Source organism: Uloborus diversus, chromosome 8 (genome assembly GCF_026930045.1).
Source record: "Uloborus diversus isolate 005 chromosome 8, Udiv.v.3.1, whole genome shotgun sequence".
Lineage (NCBI taxonomy): Eukaryota > Metazoa > Arthropoda > Arachnida > Araneae > Uloboridae > Uloborus > Uloborus diversus.
The window spans coordinates 84,936,784-84,962,720 of record NC_072738.1 but is presented as its reverse complement, the minus strand read 5'-3'; the positions used below and the strand labels follow the sequence as shown (position 1 = coordinate 84,962,720).

The following is a 25,937-nucleotide window of genomic DNA, read 5'->3' as shown; positions in this document are numbered from 1 at the left end:
TTTTTCTAGTAAACTCTAAACTACGTAAACCACGAAGAAACAAAATGTGCTGTAAAAACAAGATCAGGCAATTTTGATAAGAATCTTTTATAACTAGCAAATCGCCCGTCAAGATATGATGTGTGAAAATTGCTTCTACATTTGAACGAAGCAATTACTTGTTTAGAGATATTTTGATGGTTGAAATTTTAACCCTAACTCCAGTGGTTTAACCACAGCGTTGAATGTTGACCACTTCTTCGTTTCTTCATTCTCCTAAATGACTGTCTTACCAGTAAAACAGTTAAGTTACCAGATCCAATTCAGCCTTGTCACAATAAAGCATTTCCCTGCACTTCAAACGTTTCCAAAAAACATTATCAAATTATCATGCCATGGCGCGAGTTTCCTTGTTGATGACGTCAGCGTTACTCGATCATTTGCTATTATATATATATGAGGATATCTGCTGCTACACTTTTTTCTGTCGATGACAACCTGCTTATTGTTAACACTTTATCATCCGTTAGGCTTTCTGATGACGATAAAACCCCAATCTAGAGTATTTCTGTTACTCTGGATAGCATGGGCGGATCCAGGGTGGGGGCCATGGCCCCCTCCGAGAAAATTTCAAGAATAGTTAACATTCCCTTTTTTTTGAGCAAAAATACATACAATGTCTAACAATAAGGAAAACAATGAGAGGGAGGCCATGGCCACCCTGAGAAAGTTGCAAAAATAGTTTAAAACCTTTTTTTAGATAAACATAAAAAAATCCTTATTATTCCTCGAAGTCTAAGAAGAATATAAAAACGAGCCATTAAACCACACTGAGGAAGTTTCAAGTATAGTTTTTTAAAACGCTCTTTCCTAGCTCAAATTGAAAAAAAAAAAAAAAAAAAAAAACTTCATTGTAATTCATGTGAAGTCTAACAAGAATGGAAACAATACCGGGGGGAGGGGGGAGGGGCATTGCCACCCCACGAAAATTTCAAAAATATCAAGTGTATACAAAATATTTGGGTTCATTTAACATAATGGGCACGTCTTGTTAGATGCGTTTACTTCCCCCATGGGGGAAAGAAAAGGGATATGTGTTAGTAAGTGTCCGATAAAAAGTTATACATTTAGTGATTGCGCATTAAGTTAAAGTTACGTTTAAGTTTCAACCTTGCTTTATGCTGTGCTATGTAATTATTCTTCATTCCCTTTTTCGGGAGCCTCCAAACCACGCCTCTTCCCCTTGTTAATATTACCAAAGATCGTCTACAAACCACGTTTTAAAAAATAACTTGTAAAAGTTTCCAGGGGAGGGTCCTTCACCTCTCCTTTTCGCCAACATCGTTCAAGATCGGCCTAAATTTCGTTTTAAGCGCTTGAGTTTCATAATGTTTCCAGGGAAGAACTCCTACCTCCCTAACAGTATTGAAAGTCTTCAAGAATTACGTTTCTGGAGCTTCAATTTCGAAAAATTGTTGGTCTTCTAAAAGTTACTCATGAATCATGGTTTGCCTACATTTGCAATTTAAAGAGAGAGAGGGAGCTTACCTCAAAATCTCTTCAACCCTTAATCTTACCAAAGATAACCTAGAATGCGTTTTTAAGCCTATAAATTAGTAAAATTTCCCGGGATGGGCCTTTTAATGTCTCCTCCTCTTAACATTACCAAAAATCATCTAAAACAGCCTTTTTAAAACTACAATTTCGGGGGGAGCGCTAAAAACCTCTTCTCCCCTACTATTACCAAAGATAATTAGAATGCATCTTTTAGATTGCAAATTAAAAAAATTTCTTGATGTGGTCTCTCGAATTTCTCCTCCACGTATCATCACGAAACGATCGTATTAAACTGCGTTTTTAACTCTTCAATGGCAAAAAAAAAAAAAAAAAAAAAATCCGCTGGAGAATCCCCGAACCTTCCTCTTCTCAACATTATTGGAGATAATGTTTCCGTTTTTAAGGTTTCAATTTCGAAAAATTGACCGGGGTGGGGGGAGGGTCGCTCCAGAGTCAAATACAGTTAAAATGCATTTCTAAGATTTCAAATCAGAAAAATTTCCTTAGATGGGCCCTCGAATCTCTCCTCCCTCTAACATCATCAAAGATCGTTTAAAACTGCATTCTTAGAGCCACTATTTCGAAAATTAGACAGGAGAGCGCCACTGACCCTCTTCTTCATTACCGAAGAACGTCTAAAATTCGTTTTTAAGACTGCAAAGTCGAAAAATTTCCGGGGCGAAACCCCCGGACCTCCTTTATTTCGGAGTTAATATTATACTTAGAGTTGGTTCATATCGGCTTCTTAAATCAGAATTCCTATACAGACGCCTCAGAACACAAGAAATACCACCTTGAGACGACGATATATGTACACGTTCGTTATAAGAGAAGAGGAAAATTATTGGGAAGGTTGCAGCCTTTATGTTAAATTTGCGTCGTCTAGCGAAAATTCCTTAAAAATTGCTCTAGTCAAAAGGTGGGCTATATTGATATTTGTAAAATTCAAGTACTTGCGAAATGTCTTTTATGTGTCTGTTTCTTTGCAACTTCAATATATTTTAGTTGCAAATTCATATACCAATTAATGCGTTTATATGTACTTAAAAAGAAATTAAAAAGTTATAACTTTTCAGTTTGCGCATATACAATGTCTGTAGTAACAGCAGCAAATTCAAGCCAAACTTTGGGACGGATCAACACACACAGACACATGCCTTTTCACACACACGTTTTAGTAGTCTGCACTGTTTTACATACATAAATTGGAATACTCTGAGAATAATTTTCAGAAAATGTGGTACACACACACAATTTTAAAACGTGGGGACTGAGTGTTAAAATGGGGAATGTCCCCTTAAAAGAGCGGTGTTTAGTCGACTTACTCTTGCAGGATATATTTTACATTTAATCTAAATTTGCCTTTCCAGACTAATTGCCTAGTCTGGCTGTTTAAATATCCATATCTAGCTCAGGTTTGAATGCGAAGTGCAATCGACTAACTGGTAGAATCCTAACCATTGGTTAGTTACCGGTTAACCATGCTGAGCTAGTTGCTCTATTCGAACACACCCAAATAATAATGGCTGCATACTGCACAAGTTATCCACTTGGACTTCTACTCAACTTTTTGTCATTTTGATTGGTGAAGACATTAACCAATCATGTAAGAGCTTTAAAAACTTTACCTTTTGTAAACAAACAAAGCTGTTCAGTCCATGAGTTTAGTGCACAGTATTTTAGAACTTCAACTTTTGTTTGGATATTTAATGAAAAGATGACGGCACTTATTGAAAATGAAGTGATTTTGAACAACGGTGTGAAAATGCCTCTTTTAGGACGTATGTTACTTGAATATTTTACGGAGAATGGGAATGCTGTTATTTTAGTTTAGTAAATTATGTTTCTTTGCTAGCAACCGCACATGGTTATGGTCTTTTGTAGAATAAATTATCCTATTAACGTTTTCTTGTAAAAAAAACATGCTTTTATTTTTCATCGGTTTATTATAATAAAATTCTCTGATTCCATTCCCTTGCAGTTGTACATCCTTAATTATTTCCAGGAGTTAGAATGAAAAATGTGCAGCTGCTTGCGTGGTGGAAGAATGTCTTGGGGCAATTCTAGTTTTTTAAAAAATTTAAACACTAATTCAGTAATAAACTTTTTTTAACATTTTTTTTTGATGTGTCAATTTTATCTTAACCTCTCTTCACGTCTCTTCGTTAGTTAGCTTTTTGAAGCTCACACCCATTCATGAAAAAATGAATACATGAAGATAAGTAAATAAATTACGGTTCTTCGCTCCCTGATTTTATACCTCTTTTTGCTTCTACTTCTCGATTTCGTTCCTCATGTTTCTTGGGTTTATGCTAATTTCCTAAGTTTTGCCACTATCCCTTATTTGTATATACAGATTTGATTATTCTTTTGATAATATATTTTATACATTTCTCAATACGAGTCTAGTATTGTCTTTTATTTTTTGAAATTAGCTCTTTTGAATTGGGACGGTTAATTTTCTCCAATCACTATTCACTGAAAGTCGATAGCACTCCCTACTATTACCCCTATTCTCGTAAAGAAGAAGTCTAAAGTCTCTTTTATGATTGGTTGAACTCCTAGAACCAATAATCGCTCTTCAATAACTAGCAGAGGTAAGGCATCATCCACACAGCCCTCTCACTATTTTAGTGTCATACAGACTCATTCAACTTCAAGTGAATAAAATATTTGAAAAATCCAAAAATTTGATAAATCACTTCAACAACAAACAAAATTGTCTTCAAAAGCACATTTTACAGTAAAATTTCTCAAAAATAAAAAAATACTGATAATTTTTTTGATTGGGACTAATAGAGTGTAAAAGAAAAAACATAAATTGTGATTTTTCAATGAATGTTTGACTCAAAATAGATAAAAGAGTTTTGAAATGAGTTTTTCCTCCATTGTATGTGCCGATCCGCACATTGTTTGTATATTTTTTTTCTGTTGCTATACCATCAATCATGTAAGATGAAAATATAAAGTACCTGCACACACAACTCAAATATATCTTCAGGTATGAAAGGTGGGGTGTGTAGGCAAAAGTACAGTAGGTAGGCAAAATTTTTAAAGACAACGGCTTTTGCTTTTAATCTATCCATGAAAGCAAAAAGTGATTTTTTTTCATTAATTTATCTAATACAGTAAAATCCTTCTAACAGGACAAATTTTTTTGTCCACAATAGACGTGCCCCAGGACAGAAGTTTAATAATGTTATTTGCATTAGAACTGGGGAATTAAAAATTGTCCATATAAGAGGGGTGTCCATTAGGAGGGGTTTTACTGTATTTTGAAGATAATCAATGTTTAATACTAATATCAATTTAAAATTCTCAGGCTGTGCACATATCTTCAGTAAAGGTTATGCACAGCAGCAAATATATCCGCACATGGCGTGGGCACGTGCGTCCATGCCATTTTAGTTTGGTCAACAAACAACATTTTATTTTCAAATAATTTGCTGACTATATATTTAGGCCATTCCCTCTTAATTCCAATGTTCTCAAACTAATACAGTAGAACCTCTCTATGAGGGACACTAATGGGACCAGACATTATGTCACTTAAATAATAGAGGTGTCCCTTCTTCGGAGGTATTTTAGTTTATGCATGCAGTGGTGTTAATTCAGTATAATTTTGTTATGAACTTAAGCTATTAACACTTAAGACTAAATACTTTTCATTTTTCATACACAACTAAATAAAAATAATACTTATTGATTTTTTAAAAAGTTGTTATTATTTCATTAATTCAACTTTCAAAACCTTATTAAGTCCAAACTTTTGCAGCATAAAGCAATTATTTGGAAGTAATTCATTGCGTGAATTTTCTTCATGTCATGTAATTTACAATGCAAGACATTGTGAATTACAGTTAGTGTTAACATTTCAATTTTTATATAAAGCTATTCAGTTTCTGTGCCCTCTCCTTTGCACCTGAGCCTACTTGAATAAATATCCGGGTGGGCAAATCATGCAATACAACATATACTTTTTTCTTTTACAATACATACTTGTTTCTTTAACATTTGTTAAATCTCCTCAATTAATTTTTAGAGGAAAATTGAAGCTTGAATTCCAGTAAATTCACTTTTCTACTTGTACATAATTTTTTAAATTATTTTTCCTTTGTGACTGTTCCTTAAGTAGTGTCCCTTAATTAGAGGCAAATGTATGGAAGATCCTATTAAAAGGGACTCAGATCAGAAAAAAACGTCCCTTAAATAGAGGTGTACCTTATTCGGAGGTGTCTCTTAAGGGAGGTTCTACTGTATATGTATTTATTATCATTATTTTAGCTATGCAATATTTAGTCGGGGGGCTACGGGGGAAGAAACTGCAAATTGTGATAAAATTATGAAACTTGGCATGCTTGTAGAGATTGTATAAACAAAAATTTTAAGAGGGGGAGGCATTCCAAAGTCCCCCCCAAACCCCCTGGCGACCATTTTTGGTCCAAAACCAAAAAAAGCGATTCTTTTAAAATTTTCGTTATTATAATTTTTTAAATCATTGGTTGTGTCATTCTATGGATGTTTATTACATTTTTTGCTATTTAAAACTCCAAAAAATGTCTAATTTCAGAAATAACTTCACAAAAAGTGTTTTTTTTTTTTAAAAAAATAGACATTTTTAAATTGAGTTCCCTGAAGTGATTTTTTCCCCCATAACATAATTACAGGTTTCTGAATTTGAAGATACATTACATTAGTGTTATATCAAAGTAGGGTTCCAGTTATCCGAACTCTAATTGCTCGAATTGTCCAATTATCCGATCATGATTTCCTCGTTGTAAATGATTGAGCACACATAATTGAAACTATTTGCGAAGGATACAATAGAATAAGGACTTGAAGAAAAAAGGGAGAAATTAATTTCAAGACAACATAATTCTAATAGAAAGAAATTTAAAGTTGAATTTTAAATTTCTGTTCATTATTATTATTACTATTGTTGCTGTTGTTAATTCTTCGTCACCCAATTGATCATCAGTAAGCTTTTTCTCATTTTATATATATATATAAAAAACATATATATAAACAAATTCAAGTTTTGGAGTACCGTATTAAAGCTGGTGCTTTTAAAATTAAAGTTTATTAGGTCATAGATATCAACCAACTTTAGTATCTTTACTGAAACTTTGAAGGAGTTGATTTTGTGTGAGTGTGTGTGTGTGTTTTTTTTTTTTTTTTCATTTTATTGCTGTATGCTATACATATACTTTGGCATCTCTGCTGGATGGTTACCAGTTTTTATTCAAGATCTTTTTCTTTTACCCACAAACCTTCCAGACGTACACAAAGCCTTTGAAAAAGGAACGTTTATTGTAAAAAAGACAATGAACGTGTTTTCTGTAATTGGATCAGACCATGCTTCGCAAAACAATGCGATAGTGAAAGGAGATGGTGGGGCTATTGGTCTTTCACAGATCCAACTGCGTTAAGAAGATGGATTTTCGCTGATCTTCAAATTATCGATTTAATTACACAGTTTGAAAAAGTTACCTCTGCTGATTTAAAGAAACGCTGTATATGTGCAATGAAGAAATGTTAAGTTTCCAAAGCATGTTTTCAAGAAAGGTCTTGAAGAGAAATAGCTAAACATGAGATCCATTTTTAGAGTCATCGAAAGAATTGTTCTCATTGGAGACGAATGTAGCAGTAGACGAAGAATATGTGGAGCAACTGATGAAAATTGGGCAAGTTGAGGAAAAAAACAGTGCAACAAATTTATAGAGAAAAGAGTTGTGACTCAAAAGTCACTTTATGTTCACGGGTAGAAAAACAATAACTTTTTATCATTTCATTTTTCCAGAAAAATCAGTAAGTCTGCTCTTTTACTGAAAAGATTAAAATCCGATGGATTCGTTTCAAAGCTTTTCATTATTTGCAATACCGTGAATTTCAACCTAGTTGAATTTCTCCTCTATGAAAATCAACCTCACCCTCCATCGATTTCAATAAATGGAGCTCTTTGAATGGGAAATAAGTCTGGTCAATAACATTCCTGCTCAGTGAGTTAAATTATAGTATTCCTACTGATGAAAACATCTCGAGAGAAGAAGAAAATGAGTAAAGATGGGATGATGAAGATGCAAATGATGAATGCTAATTTTAAAATAAGTGCAATGGAGATACATTGTGACGCCATTGTCTATGATGGTTCTTTGATCATTCACATAAAACGACCTAGGACAGAAATTTTTTCTGTGGAGTATCTGCATTCTTTTCAGAATACAACAAGTAAGACATAGGAAGAATAAGAGAAAGATATCATGTTAGAGAAAATAGTTTGCTTTCTAAGAACTGGTTCAGTTTCTACTAAATGCAGATCAGAGAATTGTTTTCCATGATTGCACTAGCTATATGATCTTGTGTTTGCTCTTAATGATGTGATGGTGATTTTCATCGAATATGATATCTCTAGTGCCATAAAATCACGAAGAAGCTAATTTCTGGATCTTTGTTTATGTTTTGCATGCTGCAATAAGAGGACACATGAGCATATTCGTTGGAACTGTTGACAACGATGCTTCTATCAGCTGTACAAAAAGGGGATAAAAAAGATTTTGGAGCTGGAAAACACTTTCGACTTATATTAGTCCAAGACTTTGCGTGCAAATTCGGTCAGCAAAAATCAGTTGTTAAGAGAATTCCACTCATTCTCAGCGGAACTCTCATGGTTACCTCTTTTCTTGCAGGTCGGAAAAAAGTGACGATGTGGAAATGATGAAAAGACTATACTGATGTTATTGGTGTATTTTCATGTATATATTTCCTAACCTAAAAAAAATGCTCAACTAATTAAAAATTTCAAATATCTTAGCGATTCATTAATCTTCGCTACTACTCGTCTGCATGCAACTTGCCGTCCGTAAATGAAGCTGGAAACTTTTTCCACCAGCGAACAATGATCAATGAATAACTTACCACCCACAGCTGAAGCCCTAAGGCAAGTTATTTAGTGCTTATCAAAGTGGACATCAGTGGGGCAGTATGTCCAAAAATTTAGCCTTAACTTCAATTTATGATTGGGGTTTTACAGTAACTGATGAAAAGCACATTCTTATTTGTTTGAGTTTGTCCGAACTTTCAAGTTCTTGCTGAAAGCGAATTTATGTTATGCAAGTGTAAAAAAACCTGCTGTCATTTTACTTGTGGGTGCTTCAAAAATGAACTTATCTAAACACCTATGTGTAAATACTGCAATGGAAAATGTTATGTGCTTGTGTAAATTACTTGTAAATTCCAACGTTTAAAATTGCTTTCTATATAATAGTTGTATGCATCACTTAATCAGATTTGTATTGCAATTTAGTTGTAATTTTTGTAACAGTGAATTATATTTTAATAAATAACAATTTTATTAATAGTAAAAATATTGCTAGCTTTATTAACATAGCACTAAACTTCTTATTGTAGCAATTAAATATTTCTTCCTCTTACATGGTTTAAAACATAGAACAAACGCCTCAAATCGTCAAATGAGAAAAAAAAACTTGAAACTTGTTTTAAAGCGTTTAATAATGATAAAGATTGGAGGTCTGTAAAAATAACTTCCGTGTCTCCTCCCCCTTATTTCAAGTGCACATATGACTGATAAAACTCCAGAATGTGAGGGAAACTTCCAAAAAATTGCGTACTTCATTTCCAAGTGTTTGTAGTTTTTTTTTTTTCACTGATAATGAAAATTGATTTCGTTTTAACTAATCAAAGTGCTGTATTTATTCATAAACAACAATTCAAATGTTTGTTTAAAGTTTTGAAAAATTACTAGCTTTATTTATGGTTTTTAATTTCTAGTTTTATTCTTAGTTTTGTAATCAATTTTTAATCGTAAACTCTAAAACATTGGTTCGGATTTTCTGATGTTTCGGATTTCTGGGGTTCGGATTATTGGGTTCTACTGTAAATGAATTGATTTTCCTTAACACAGGGGGGGGGGGGGTTGGGGGGGATTTTGAATTGCCTCCCCTTCCAAAAATGTTTGTTAGTACATTGTCTACATGCATGCCAAGTTTCATAATTTTATCACAAAATGCAGTTTCCGGCTATATTTTCTACCATAGCCCCTCTACTAAAGGGCTACTTAGTTCAGAAGACAGCAAGTAATTTTAATTATGGTCCGGACTCATGAATTTTTTTATCAAGATACAGAAAAACTCTCATATTTTACACTAACCATTAAAAGCTGAAATCAGTCGAGCAATTGAAGTCTAGTGGCTCAGAGGTAGGGCTTCTCACTTCCACAGGCCCGGGTTCTATTCCTGGGTTAGGCATGGTTGACTCAGCTGTTCATCCCGTCAGTGGGTCGATAAAATGAGTACCAAGTGTACTTGGAAACCAAATACTGAGGGTTCCGGGTTAGGCTGACCACCTAACTGGAACATCTGCCTTGCATTCCAGAGCCCCTGTTCAGGAGAAATTAGTTGGGCACAGTAGGCCTTGGCCCTCACGTGCTGTCGTGCCACAGAATTTGGTTCTCTATCTAGCAATTACTTCCAGAATACAAGTAAAAGGAAATACAGATTGGTACCGAAAGGTAATGCCTACATAAAATTATTTTTAAATAATGGGTTTGTGTAATTTAGACTTTCAAAAAATTTTTGGCAGTTCAATCTTTTACCTTTTGTACATATCCAATAGTTTCTTTGCCCAGGGTCCCGTAAAAGCAAAATCAGGCACATTAGACATCCTCCCACCAAACCAATAGCCTATTATTGGTGTTATTATTTCACTTTACATGATTTTTTTAAATTAATAAATAAACTAATAAATATTTATTGCTCATATTAGAATTTTTTTTACTGTGATTTTTTAGTAGGAACATTTCTTTTGAAGTCGCCGGATGTATTTTCCATAACTGAAGCTGCACTAGAACAAGGATACAGGCTAATTGGTAATTTTAATAATAAGTGCTTTTTTTTTAGTAAGCATTGCATTTATTTTGTTAATGTACAGTAGAAGACCGTTATAACGCCGACCTATATAACGCAATTCTCTATAAACCGCACAACTTTTCAGAAGTAAACAATAGGGTGTGAAGCTTAAAAAATCCCTCTGTTTTGCTTTGCAAAAATAAAAATTGTTAAGCAAATTAAATTTTAAAAGTTTCTCATCTTTCCATCTTAATTCAAAACTTTTAAATTTAGAATTAGTAATCATAATAAATAAAAAATACTAGATGGCTCTTGAAAATGCAGCTGTTATGCAAACCATGAAGATAGCAGGATAATGCACTTTCTTTTGATTGTGAAACATATTTATTTGGGAATAACTTATTGTAGTATTGGTGCTTTAATATTCATTGCAGATAAAACTCATTCTGAAGTGCTAATATAGATATATATTCTGAACATTAGTTTAAAAATTTGTGAAATGATCTATATAATGCAAAATCCTGTATAACACAAAAGCTGTGGTCCCAAGGTGTGCATTATAACGGTCTTCTACTGTATTGTCAAAAGTTATTTCAATGTTCTTGAAAAATTCTTTGTTGCTTTGAACAAGTACTATATTTTAGATGAATAAAGTAAAGTCAAAAAGAAAAAGTGTATTATTAGACTGGGCTGCAAAAAACATTTCACTAAATAGGTTATCCTAATTAATTCATAGAAGGACATGTGATTATCAATTAATTAAATATACTTGCAAATTAATTTCATAAATAGCATGAAACCAGGAATACCCCGAAGGTAAATTTTTGGATGGGTAGAAATTCTCAATAGCCAAATGGAATTCTAAATTTTGCCAAATGATAAAATAAAGGTTTGCACACCTAAATAAATCTAATGAAAAGGGGCATTTAAAAATTCCTATAATGCAATTATGCATCCAATTTGCTGAATCGTCAGTCAAAATTTGCCACATTAGGAATTTTTTGGAAGTTGTCAGTGGCCATCCATCGGGGCACCTCTGCATGAACCATTGTTCTTAAGTGACATTAAAACATCAAAGAATGTTTAAAAATATGACAATGTGTATACATGTACAAATAAAAGCATTTTAAAAGTTTTTTGGAGTTTAAAAACTCTGGAAACAGAGCTGTTTTGGGGTTATAAAATCAAACCTCTTCTTCAGTACATAAAAAGAACAATGGAACACCAAGTCGGACAACGGACAAGTGAACGAAAAGGAAAAAAGACATTGATGAGTAAATAGGCTGAAAGCGGCCAAAATCAGAAACGTGATGACAGCAGAAAACAGCAAGAACATCTATCTGTACCTAGGAAAAAGGTCATACACTGAAAAAATTTCGTTAAAGGAAAGATTTCCAAACAGTAGGGAAAGGGGGCATGCTCGACAAATCATTCGCTAATAAAGTGGAATTTTTCCAGATTCAGTAAGATTCCCAAATCGTTCTTTTTATGCACTGAAGAAGGGTTTGATTTTATAACCCTGAAACAGCTGTTTGCAGAGTTTTAAAGTTCTTTTTAAATGTTTTTATTTGTACATGAATGCATATTGTTGTATTTTTACTCATTTCCTTGTACAAAGTTTTTGATTGCTTCTTTTACATATCAAAGAGTGTTATATGTAATTGCATTTTAAGTACGTAAGGTGTTGCACAATGTTATTTTCTTTATTTGGCAACTGTGATTGATAAGCAGTTGTAAAAAGGATTCAAAGAGTAGGAACATAATATAATGTGAAAATCAATATTGGTGTATGTCAGCTTTGCTAGTTTCTCTTGCATAAAGTTGCTACATAATTTGTTGTTCCTACTCATGATTGGGAACCATTAATTGCATAAGGGATTGAAAAGCTGATATGGAACATAAATTTTAACTCAACTTTCTCCTTAAATCAAAGTAGAAGTTTTAGCTTGGGAGTAGGAAATGTTTGACCAGGGATGACAAAATTTTGATTAAAAGGTCTTTTTATAAATTCCTTAAAATTTCTTTATTAAAATGTTTGGCAAAAATAGAAGAAGGCATGTGACATTGTGTCTTGTTATGGTGTTTCTTGCTATAAATGGGGGGTTGTGACCATCATAGAGAATATATTCTTTCAAAAAACTTAAATTATAAAAAATGCTTGCAGTTTAAGAGGGAAGTTGTTTAAAATTTCACCCAACAGTGACATTAAAAAATTAAATAAATCGTTTGCTATTCATCACAACAATTATGCATACACTTTAGACTTTTTTTAGTGTAAAAAAAAGTTGTTTTAAATCTATTACATGATTTAAATGCAATTTTTCTCTCTTCTAGACACAGCAGCAGTGTATAAAAATGAGTCTGCTATTGGTGAAGTTTTAAGAAAGGTGAACTCTAAAAATATTTTAAGGAGTGATGTTTTTATTACTAGCAAATTAGGTAAGAATGTTTTTTTTTTTAAATTGTATAACTAATTGGCTTTTGAGACACCTTTTGTTGCTTTTTTAAGCAGGTGTAGTTCATGGGGAATGCCAACCTGTGCCACCGCTTAGGGCGGAGAATTTCATAATGGCAAAATGTAAGGAGGCAAATCAATAAATAAATAAAAATAAAAATGAAGAAAGAAAGAAAGAAAAGAAAAGAAGCTTAAACTTTTGTTCCTTAGTCTTTTTTCTTTGCATCTCAAATTGCAGCAATACATGAGAGTATACTCAATTATTTAAATATATATATATATATATATATATATATATATATATATATATATATATATATATATATATATATATCGTCTCCTCAGAAGTACAGTAGAATATCTTACTGTTGTTTCTGGGATTAGATGTCTTACTGTTGCTCTGAGGCGACAATATATTATTAAGATTAGGGGGGCGGCAATTGTCAACATGGCCTGGGGCAGAAAAACTGCTAGAGCAGTACCTGTTCCTAATTGACGTGAAATGTATATCAAGGTGTAATAACTTAGTTAGTAATATAATTGGCTGATTTTAGAATTTAGACCCGGTTAATCCGGTACAGCTGTAAAATGATTTGTCAAAAAGTTGCTATATAATGTGCAAGGACGAATCCAGCCTCTGCTTTTGTAGGGGGCGAATTCTGAAAGGGGGTGGGTCAGAAATGTCATTTTTGGGCATAAATAGGGTGAATGGAGCCAATTTATGAAATATAATTCCCCCAAATACAGCTTTTGGCTATATTTGCTCACTTAAGAAGGGGAGTGGAGGTGGTCATGACCTCCATTCCCCCAGTTGGATCTGCACCTGACTGTGGGAAAAGCTTTATTTTTAATTCATTAAAGAGAGATCTAATTTTGAATGTGAAACATTATATTAGTTTTCTTTAAAAAAAGAAAAACTTCAGTCACTTTTATTAAACTTTCATTTGAAGATAAATATTCTTCATTTTTACTTATAAATTTGTAGGTTAGTGACTTACCTTAAGAAAGTCAAAAGTGCTTTGAAATTTGTAGACCATTCAATTGATGTCAGTGGCATTGAGTTTGTTGTCTTGATTAATTATAAGTTTTCTCTTGTGCAGATTTTATACATTTTCAAGAGTTATAGCTGCAGATGCGTGAGACTCAAATGTAAAGCTTTTAAAATCTGCAATATTAACCTTTTATCTTGTAGAAACTTGAAAAATTGAATGCCATATTAGCAATACTTTTGTTTTTAATATCATGTATTAGATATTACTAGCCGACCCATGCGGAACTCCGCAATGTGCTTTGAATCATTTCATAAGGCATTTCGCTCTTTAAAAATTTTGAAAGAAAGAACATTATGAAGAAGAACCAAAAAAAGTAACCGAAAAAAGTAAGCGCAAAGAAGAAGGCATGTAATTTGAAGACATGAGCAACAAAACCTCGTTAAATCCAACATTGTGATAATTTGACCATCGTACGTTTTTTCAATGCAAACATAGATATCATTAAAAGTGTGACTGATGACTCGTGAAAAAGCAGTAATTGTGCATGTGAAAAAACCGGTTGTGGCAAATACAGTTCTGGCTTTGTGAGCATCTATAGGAAAAAAAGAAACATTAAATAGATATTTATTGGCACGGATTCGAACTGGCGCCATTCTGATTAACAGCATGACACTCCAACAAACCGAGCAATTGGGCCTTACTTTTCGAATGCTATTCATTGAAGGAATGTGGGGAAGGAAGGAAAAAGCAGCAGAAAATGTTTCATAATAAATTTTTAATGTTTCATATCGTATTTGAATAAATAATTAAAGGTTTACTGGGCAAAACTCGTTATTTCAATTTGGCGTAGTATTTTTTTTCATTTGTACAAAAGGTTGAACACTGCTATTAGAAAAATCTACATTTCAACATACAATGAAAATGTTTTACTGCACAAAAAGGATTCTTTTGAGATAAATCTAATAATTTTTTTTACGCTTCTATTATGCCTTGTGGTCTGGATGGAGTCAAAGCTTTAAAAAAGGAAGAACACCCTTCAATTAACAGTTAACTTATCCGAATGATAACTGTAGCCTTTCATGAAGGAGTCGAAACACCAAGTAGCATTCCCATTGCATTTACTTTATAACGTGTATTATCTGTTGTATGTTATGAGTACATGTAATGTGTAATATTAATCTAAATTTGCTATTATGTCGGACAGCCCGAGCTTGCCCGAAGTTCATTTAGTTTATAGCCGAATGCTCTACCGAAAAAAACTTTTCAATTTAACCGAACAACTAAATCCAGTGCTTTTAAGCTTTATTAAAAAAAAAAAAAAAAGAAACACATACACACACACACACAGGTTACTTTCTTTTTTTCTTTCTTGAGAATTGTATTTGAACTTTGCTTTAAAAAAGCATCTGCATAAGAACTTCAGGCTGCATCAAAGTTTTGCAACAGCCAGGGGCGTTTCCGAAAACTTGATTTTTCGACCATAAGTCTATTTTTCGTCATTAGCGACCTCATAAGTTTTAAAATGAGGGGTAAGATTAATACATAAGATAAGATATTGAAGAGAAGTGTTTTTATTTTTGAAAATTTTTACAATTTGTTATCGCAGGCTGCTTGAACCATTATGACTTAGATGGCAGCACGTGTTCATCATTTAACAGCATGGTTAAAATACAAAATAATTTGAACTAAGCTCTTTTTTAAGCGTAGCTTTTCGTATGTAGTAAAAATGTGATAGGCTATTTGTTTTTTACAAAAAGAAGAAAAAAAAAAGGAGTTTACCCTTCAAATTGAGGTAGTAATTTTTTTATTTGTACAAAGAGTCAAAAACTCTGTAGATGAATCTATATTTCAATATACGATTTATTATTTTTTTCTGAACAAAAAAAAATCCATTGTAGTCTGAAATCTTAAACCTGATACTTTCGCCTATATTATGCTTTAATTTTCTTACCAGAGCCAAAGCTTTAAAAAAAACAAAAAGAAAAAAAAAAAGAACCATACAATTAAGAATTAATTTAGCTCCATGTTTCATCATTTTTTCATAACAGCAAGGAGCGTTTCCATCTCATCTATTCCATCACAATTGGTATTCAGTGTTCATGTAAGGAGCGATATTTCTCTAATTTTTTGATGAAGATTGTCCGGACATGGGCCCGAACATGCATTCTCCTGGTTACCAGTCGAACCCTCTGCCGATCAAGCTATTCAGCTCTGCCGGTCATAGTGCAAGTAAAAGTTATAAATTTAACCAAAAACCTCATTCTGGTTCTTTAAAACAGGTTTTTTTGACAGAAAAAACAATTTTTAGACCATGGGTCTATTTTTCGTCAGTAGCCTGCACGATAAGCTTTAAAATAAAGTGTAAATCAAAGAAATCGATCAAGAATTGAGGTAGATCTCGCGTAGAAACTAAACACAGGCTACAGAAATAATATACATAAGGTATGAATAAATAATATGTATAAGGATAGATTTCTGCTATATTGTTATTGTAAAACAAAATGTATGCCAATAGCATTTGTACTAGAGAAATGTCTTCAATAAGCATAATACCTATGCTAATTCACTATTAGCAAAAAGGGAATTTTCCTAACTGCAGTCTTAGTGCTTTAGAACAGTCCTAGTGCTGCAGGTCTTAGTGCTTGAAGTATGTTTTGGAAGCTTTGATTGTGTGTGTGTGTGTGCTGTACAAGGATTCTTAATTTGAATAAAAGATTGATATGCTCTTTGAATTTAAAACCTAATTTTTAAGTATTCATTTTAAGTGTTTCTTTCCAAAAGGTCCTGCATATCAAGGTACTGAGAAAGCAGCAGTAGCTGCATCATTATCATTAGAAGCACTCCAACTGAGTCACCTTGATTTGTATTTAATCCACTGGCCTGGCTCTTCGGGAATGAAGCCAGACAACCCCCTCAACGCAGAACTTCGAAAACAGACTTGGCTACAGTTGGAGATTCTCTATAACGAAGGTGAAACATTTGTAAGGAATGATGTCACTTTTATGACTAAAACCAGTTCTTACTTTTTATTAACTTAATATATATCTGTTAGTTGTAACCATTGTTATTATCGAGTTCAAGCTTTTAATGATTTCTTAGAAGATCACCTTCTATTTTTTCCCATTCAAAATACTTCATAGATTTAAATAAAGAGGTAACGTTTTTCTTACATCATGAAAAAATTTAAAAAGAGTATTAATACTAGAGATGCTCTGAATATTTGGTTGATATTTGGTATACCGCATATTGGGCTATGGGCGCCCATAATAAATTTTAAGGGGGGGGGGGGCTCAAATATTTTCCTCATTTCTTAGGGAGATATTTTCCACATGGAAACCGATTTCAGTACAGATTAGAGTTATTAAAATTTGACTTTTTTAATAACTTATTCATTAATGGCTGGAGAAAAAATGCTTTTACATTTTGCAATGAAAAAAGTACTAAAAGCAAGGAAGTTCTAATTTCTAGGGAATTGGGCAGACAAAGCAAATATTCAATTCAGCTGAATACTTTAATATTTGGCAACAGGGGGCGGCAACTGCCAGGCACTTTTTTCATCATCGAAGATTGCTTAAGTATTAAGATTTTTAATTTCAAAACATTCTTGGTAAGATTACCCAAACATTAATATCGCCAAATATTGCTTAAAATTTCAGTTTCAAAACTTCAATTTTGAAAATTTTCCGGGAGAAAATTCCCGAATGCACTCCCTCCTTTCTTTAATTCAAAGATAACCTAAATTTGCTTTTTCAGACTCCAGTTTGAGGGAAAAAAATCAGGAAGAGAATCCTCATTGATAGAGTAAAACTTCATTTTTAAGACTCCAATTCAGGAAAAAGAAAATCCAGAGATCTTTTTCTTAAGTCCACGTAGGAAGTTCAAGACTAAAAAAAAATCTGGTAAAACCTCTGGACCCTTTCATTCTGCCTTAAATCAATAAAAGAGAAGCATGAATTAATGGTTAAAAGAGGTTTTAAACTTTGCAAAATTTCTGGGAGAAAATCCCAAATCCCTTGCTCTTTAAGTTTGCTAAAGATTGCTTTAATTTGCGTCTTTACGACATCAATTTAGATTTTTTTCCGGTTGAGCCTATTTTTACCCTTATATTACCAAAGACAGTCCAAACTTCTTCGTTTTTTTTATATATAAATTATTAATTAGTATTAGACTTTATTTTTGAAAAAAATTCAGGAGTTAACCCTGGAAACTCCTCTCCATTTCCCAAACATGGACAAAACTATACTAAAACGGCATTTTTATTGGGAATCTGACATTGTAGAGTTGTTTTGCATACTTGTGTTTCAGTCTTATTTTTCGTCTTCTCATATAATGCTCAAAAGCTACAATAATGTTTTGCAAAAAGAATACGGTTGATCTGAATCCTGTGTGATCAACACAACTTTGTTTCAATCTAAACTTTTTTCTTAAAGACATTGTTGCCTGTAATCATTCATTATTTTGCTTTAAAAAAAATTGAAATATTTTGCATTTGTTACTTATTTGATTGTGTTTTTTAAAGCACAAAATTTATTTTGTATGATAGTTTAAATTATTTTGTGACTGATGGACAATACCATTTGTTTATGTGTATTTCTTACTATTTAGATAAATTTTTAAAAAATGTAAAGCCTGTAAAGTGAGTTTTAATTTGTGGACATGGTGTATATTAATGTTTTTAAAAATATTTTAGGCAAATTTAAGGCTATAGGAATATCTAACTATACAATTGCTCATATACAAGAGTTACTACAGTATTGTTCAGTAGTCCCTGCTGTTTTACAGGTATATATATATTTTTTGTTCTCACCGACATACACACACACATATATCATTGCATCACAGTAACAGTAAGATATCTAAGTTTGGGAATAACAGTAAGATATCCTACTGTTGCTCTGAGGCGCTATATATGCATATGGGTATATACAAGGTGTTCCGTTTTAACCTGCAAAACCTTTATTTTCGCAACCATTAGTCCCAGATGTATACTTCCAATTGCAAAAATGTTCAAAATCAGATGCAGAGCTAAGATATTGAAATTTTGAAGTAAAATAAAAATAAATCAAAAAATACAAAATTTAACTTTTTATATGGGGCCCAGGTCCCCCAACTGATACTTAGGGAAATAATTTCCATTAAAAAATAATTCCAACACAAAAAGTTTGAAATCAGTAGAATCAGCATTCACTGAGATATGAAACGCAGCGTTTTGTGACTTACACCACTTTTCACTTGCTGTCAATAACACCTTTTGGGTGAAAATATAATGGTTAACAAGTGTTTTTAAAATTATAAGTGTGTATCGAGTGTGGTTTTTCAAATTGTTCGAGGTTTTGTTATGTGTTTTTGTGTATCACGGCATAACATTTTCATTTATTTTTGAAAAGAAATGAAAAATATGAATACCTTGTTTTTCTTACTTTGCTGACCTGTCATTCTTCTGAAATGGCGATAAGTTCCAATCTTAACTTCTGTATGGTCCCTTAAAACTTTGAACTGGAATATTTCCTTGAGTTTTTTGTGTCAGGAATAGTTTTCAATGGAGATTATTTCTCTAAATATTAGTTAGAAGACCTAGGGCCTGTATAAAAAGTTTTATACGGGCCCTAGGTAAGTATTTAAAATTTTGTATTTTTTGACTCATTTTTTATTTTTGCTTCAAACTTCAATATCTAAAATCTGCATCTGATTTTGAACATTTTCGCATTTGGAAGTGTACATCTAGGACTAATGATTGTGGAAATAAAGGTCCCTTTAGGTTAAAATGGAACACCCTGTATACAATGCACATACAAACAGCAAAATACTGTGTTCAAATATGTCTTTTAATGGGAAGATGAAAAATTGACACATAGATGAAAAGATGTGTAGGACCAGTTGGGGAAAAAGAAACAGAACTTCAATGTTTTTAACTTTAGATCCTTCCCTTTCTTTTGATTGAAGTGAGACAAAATTTCATGCATTGTGCCCAAGACCACACTCTTTGATGAGAGTAACTGGGTATGAAATATTGTGACTCTTTGTTAGTGAATGAAATCATGTTTCCTTTTACCCCCAGAGGCTGTAAAAACAAAAACCTCTGCCCTTCGTTAGATTTTAAGGAAATTAAAAAAAATCCCTGCTTTTTTGTTGATTTTTGAATTCTCTGTACTGTTCATGGTGCTTTTTCAGATTTCCCCGCAGCGTGACATGAAATTGAAACTCGCTTAAAAGGTTTCCGAAGAAAAAGGTTACTTTTTGTTGCACTAATGGGAGCTCTTAAAAAACAACAGACACCTATGGAAAGTAGACTAAGGAGTACTCCTTTGTCCCTCTGATAATTGGGAGTTTTACTGTACTATGTATCATCTGATTTTTTTTTTTTTTTTGGAGGTGTTGAGGGGGGCTGAACTTATGGGACGCGGATTTTGACAAATTGACTATATGTCTGTACTTGAACTTGTCTGCATAGAAACATACTTAATTCATCTTCTTTCAGATAGAGGTTCATCCGTATCTCACTCAGACTGCCATTAGGAAATTCTGTGTGGATAATGGAATTCACGTTCAAGCATATTCTTCAATTGGGTCCAAATCAGGATGTAGTGAAGTAAATATGTGTATATTTTACAATTTTACAAATACAAATGTGATGACCAGCAACAGGCACTTTGTCCAGCTAGGCTGGTTCTAGTCAATTTATTAGTCCTCAATGGAGATCAATGGCTCTGTTAAAGCTATCCACCTCCTTGCTCATTGCCACCTCTTCCGGTAAGCTGTTCCAAGTGCCCACAACCCTACTAAAGTAGTAGTTTTTCCTTATTTCCAGGTTAGTCTGAGATTTGAATAGCTTAAAACAATGACCCCTCTTCCTGCTTTCGGTGCAAAAATTTAATGCATTAACATCATTCATTTTGATAAATTTAAACAACTGAATCGTGTCCCCTCTGATCCTCCTTTGCTCCAGGCTATATATATTAAGCCTATTAAGTCTGGTATCATGATCTAAATCTGAAAGTCCCCTTACTAGTCTAGTTACCCTTCTGTGAACCTTTTCCAATACAGAAATATCTTTCCTCAGATAAGGCGACCAAAACTGCACAGCATACTCCAAATGGGATCTTACTAAACTCCTATATAAAGGCAGAAGAACCTTCTTAGATTTGTTTGAAATAGATTTATTGATAAACCCAAGCATTCTGTTGGCCTTGTTACTTGCAATGCTGCACTGTTGACTCAACTTGAAGCACTTATTTATTAAGATACCAAGATCCATAACATTTTCTGCCTGACTAATGACTGAACCCTGTAAACGATATCTCATACGCTTATTTCCATGACCTAAGTGTAGCACTTGACATTTCCCTTCATTAACTGCCACAAATGGTATGGCAGTTAATGTAGGGAAATGTCAAGTGCTACACTTAGGTCATTTATTTCACATCAGTAGCCATAACAAAAATTAACAGTAGTGCACCATATTTCACTAGTTCTAATCGTTATAGGACAAATCTGACTATTTTTCGTATAAATAGTTTCATTTGATATATTGCAGAGTCTAATAAATGCATCAGTCTTTTTAAAAAATAAATAGCTTTATTGCGCTATAAAGGTGAATTAAAATTTTACATAACTTTAAGAAAATATTTCTAACCATGACTAATGCTCACATATTGTAAAACTTAGATCTAATTCTAGTACAGTCGACTCGCTCTACAACCTGATTCGACTTACCCGAAATGGCTATAACGCGAATTCATCACCCACAACATAAAAATTTTTGGAACAATAATTTCGACAGAAAGTAGAAGGTCATTGTTCTTTCTTCATCAAGATGAGGTTCCTGATGCACATGCGTTGTTACGAGAGGACTGATAACCTGATTGTGCAGCATAAATCATTTTTAAGTTATAAATTTTGATTACAGTATTTAATTATGCATTTAATTATTACTACATACTGTTTGTAACAATATTTTATGCAGAATAATACAGCTTTTTAAAAATTACTGTAAAAATTCCCTTCTGCATGCAATAAATGGTTTAAAGCAGTTTGAGAGGTGTTTATAAATGCATAAATTAATTAGGTACGTTCATAAAAAAATCGTATAGATACTTTTTTCCACAACTCGAAATTTCGACTTATGCGAGTGGTCTTGGAACGCATACCTCGAGTAAGTCGAGACTTGACTATACTATATTAAACTAATACTAAGTTCAAAAAACTAAGATAAATATCTGTCAGTTTAAATGGCAAGATTCATTGTAACTTACATTAGAGTCTTACCCTTTAAAAATTCTACATTTTCTAAACTGAAATTGAACTCATTTTAGTTTACTTCCCAAAATATTATGAAATATATACTATTCAATTCTCTACAAAAAATCACGACACACACCAGGGGAGCAACCAGGAAATTAGGGGGGGGGGGCACAATTTTTTTTCACAACACTATCAGCATTCTATCAATATATATTTATTATTATTATTAATATTATTTAGTAAAATTCCTTAAAATTGTATAAGTTTTGCAGTTTATTCAAAAACTGTTGCAAAAACATTAATTGTTCTTATGACAGAATTGAAATCACGTTAAGAATAAACTTTAAAGTACTTGAAAGAACAGTATGGCAGTAAGATGTTTAAATTAATAAATGGAAATCAATACTTGTTATTACTTTGTTTACTATATTAATGAAATAAATCAAAATGCACACGAATTTTTATCACCAAAAGCTCTAAACTATTCATGTTTTTAAGATCATTCAAGGAAAAAAAAAAGGAACACGTTAAAATGGCATGAAATCACTTAAAAATACAACAAAATAGTCAATAAAATCACTTACACTTGATGAGTCCTAAATATCCACATTGCATACACACTTATAAAATTGTCTTATTGTCTACAATACAAAGTTTAACTGTCGTTGTTTCTTGTCTTGGTTAAAAACTTGGTTAGTTCTTCAATAACTTCATGTGGTTCTACAACTACATCTTTGTTGATACAAGGCTGTGCTAATCCATTTCAGCGTTCTTGCATCATTGTGCTTCTTAAATAGGACTTGAGACGGCGCAATGTTGAAAACGATCGCTACACGCTAGCAGAAGAAATAGGCAGTGGGATACGATCTTGTAATCACTTACGTTTCAAATGACTTCCTAACTAAAGAAAAAATAAATGCCGAAAAGGAGAGAGGGTGAAGTTTTAAATGACCTCTTGTTTAGCGTTTTGGGGGTTGGGGCACGGGCCCTGTGGGCCCCTCCTCTGATTGTGCCCCTGACACACACTGATGCTGAAGATTATTTTCAAAACATGTACAATAAATTTTTTAGCTTTATTACAAAGCGTATTGCATGCCACATTATTTTGAATTTACTCTTCTTCGGTAGCATTTATATTATAAAGTATTGCTGTAATTAAATGATTGTGTAGATAAACTTGCTTTTGCATACACATTATTTTGTTTAAAATTATTTTTTAAAGCTTCTGTCTGATTCAACTGTGATGGAAATAGCTGAGCACCATGGCAAAACACCTGCTCAAGTCCTTTTAAGATGGGCAATAGAACATGGAATGAGTAAGTGCACTACACAATTTAACATCAGAATTGAGAAACCAGTGAATGTCTAGCATTAAAAGAAAAATGTATCTAACTCTTAAGCTGAAAAATAAAAAGCAACTATAGTTGAGACAAACCTAATCTGGCAGCATTGCAAAGGCTAAGCAGATCTTAATCATAGCATTATGATCACTGCCAGGTGAGGTTTGTCCCAACCATAGAATGTTTCATCCCAGTAATTTTGACTCAGTACTTTTCTGTTTCCCCTATTGATTTTCAGAGAAAATACGTGACATTCAACTAAATTTTCGAAGTTTAATATAGTGTTCTGCACTGTAATAAGGGAAGACAAAAGTTGGATGTTTTTAAATGCATTCCTAATCTTAATTTTTTTCTATTTCTATATAATTAAAATCTGCACGTTTGTGTGTGTATGTCCTTCAGATTGACAATGTCGCTCAGGTTGATGATACAGATACTGTTGGATACAAGATATCTGGAGGAATCCATTCCGTCCCATCTCACCCTCCTAAATCTGAACAGAGCCGGAGATATAAATTGAAATTGCATCAGTGGCGCTAAATAGTACACCTTTTACCCGATTTAATCACCAAATTTAGTGGGAAACTGCCAGCTATCACCAAATTTGTAGGAGTGCAAGAAGTACATTGTAGAAGGCGGGGTTGTTGTCAAGCTGCTGCAAGAAAGGCCCGAACTGCCCCGCCAAAGGTGGCAAATGGGGTTCAGCGAGCGAAGCAAGCAGGGGGCAGGGCCCCCTAATTAATATTTTTAAGCTGTACTGAGTGCAACTGCAATTTCATCAAAATAAAAATTTGAAACTTTTATATTTTTGTTGCCCACAGACATAAAATTTGTTGTTTTATCTGGTAAATTTATTATTATTTCTATAAAATGTGTTTTTCCTACAAACTTCTGCAATATTTAATTGAAGGAGACGTCAATGTTTCATACCTGCTCTACTAATTTTTAATGTGTAGTAAACATTCAGAATGCACGTTTTTTTTTTTTTTTGAAATTCTTTCTGTTTGATGGTCTCCTGACTTTGTTAAAAATGTCAAGATTAATAATTGCTATCTTGTGTATAACATTGCTTCTCACTTAATAAATTTTTGATTTTTGAACTATTTGGTTGCTTGAACACTTATTATTAAAAAAAAAAAACCCTTCAGAATACTTGAATAATATTTACCGAATCGATGTATGCTTATTGCTTTTTATTCTGCTAACAGTAACTTGCAATACTTTACCACTATGACATAATTTTTGATTAATAATACAAAGTTGCGGTCTTCTACATCAATGTTTAAAATTTTAGAATAACCGTCTTTAAAAATACCCATGTGCCAAATTCATAACTGTTAAAACAATTAATATGCTTGCACATGACTCACACTTCCTTTTGTAATACAAAGAGATAGTCTGCTCAGACTTGTTGCATTTATTTCATTGTGACAACTTGAGTGTTACATTGCATAATAATGTTACATTTAATGGAGTTTGTTTTCTTTATCCTGAAATTTCAGTTGGTGGGTCCTAAATTTTTGATACCCCTGAATTTTTTAAAAATTTTGATTTTTAAAAGTGAGACTTGCAGTCCGTCTTTTTAAGGTTGTGTTGTTAATGGCTCAAATTTCAGCACTTAAAACATTAATCCTGGAAAAATAAAAGGGAATTTCTTTCGATGATTTTTTTCATATCTTTAGAGGTAGCACATCTCCAGCAGATTGTTCATTCACATTATAATGACATAAGGCAGACATCCTTTGAGCTTATGCAAAATATTACTCTTTGTAATTGTGTCAGAAAATAGTAGCTTATTAAATTTTTCTAACACTTATATGGTAAGGAATTTTTTATGTATGCCTGGGTGGGGTGCCTAAATTTTTCGATATTCTACAACTATTTATCTATTTCATTACATTTCAAAAACTGAAATGTAAACTATTGTGACTATTGCTTTGCTGAAAATTTCTTCTGTTTTAAGGAGAATAAAAATAATTTTGTAAGTTCTCCATTTTTTAAAAAACTAAACTCACCTACTTTTTTTTTTTTTTGTCACAACTCGGTTGAGCTCAATATGTTTTAAGGTTAATAAAATTTTAAATACTAATTTCATCTTATATTATTCATATATTTTTATGAGAATTGTATTAGTTTTCTTTGAATGCATTACTTTAACAATTTTGTGTCTTCCTTCATAACTTCCATGTTTTAAAACAACTAAAATAAAAATATCCAATATTGTTTCTAAACCTTACATTTTGTTACATTTTTTCAGGTGTTATACCGAAAACTTCCAATTTAGGAAGGCTGAAAGAAAATATGAATATATTTGATTTTTCATTGTCTTCGGCTGAAGTTCAAAGGTTGGATAATCTAAATAGAGATGAACATTTTTGTTGGAATCCAAAAGGTGTCAAGTAAACTTTATAGATATATTTTTAAGAAGCTAAAATTAAAGGGACATTTTTAATGAACAATTTTACTGAATAATTGAAGATTGTACATTGTGCTTTTCTTTGTGATTTAA

At 32.6% G+C, this 25,937-nt stretch overlaps 1 protein-coding gene across 1 annotated transcript; it reads left to right on the top strand.

The window, feature by feature from the left end:
• The first annotated feature begins 1,051 nt into the window (after positions 1-1,051).
• On the top strand, positions 1,052-25,937 carry LOC129228456 (glyoxal reductase-like). The gene is made up of 9 exons (XM_054863137.1): positions 1,052-1,079; positions 3,128-3,142; positions 10,343-10,420; positions 12,735-12,839; positions 16,629-16,817; positions 18,538-18,629; positions 20,326-20,436; positions 23,311-23,404; positions 25,686-25,937. Exons 1-9 carry the CDS (start codon positions 1,052-1,054, stop codon positions 25,829-25,831), a joined length of 858 nt encoding a protein of 285 aa, XP_054719112.1. The 3' UTR covers positions 25,832-25,937.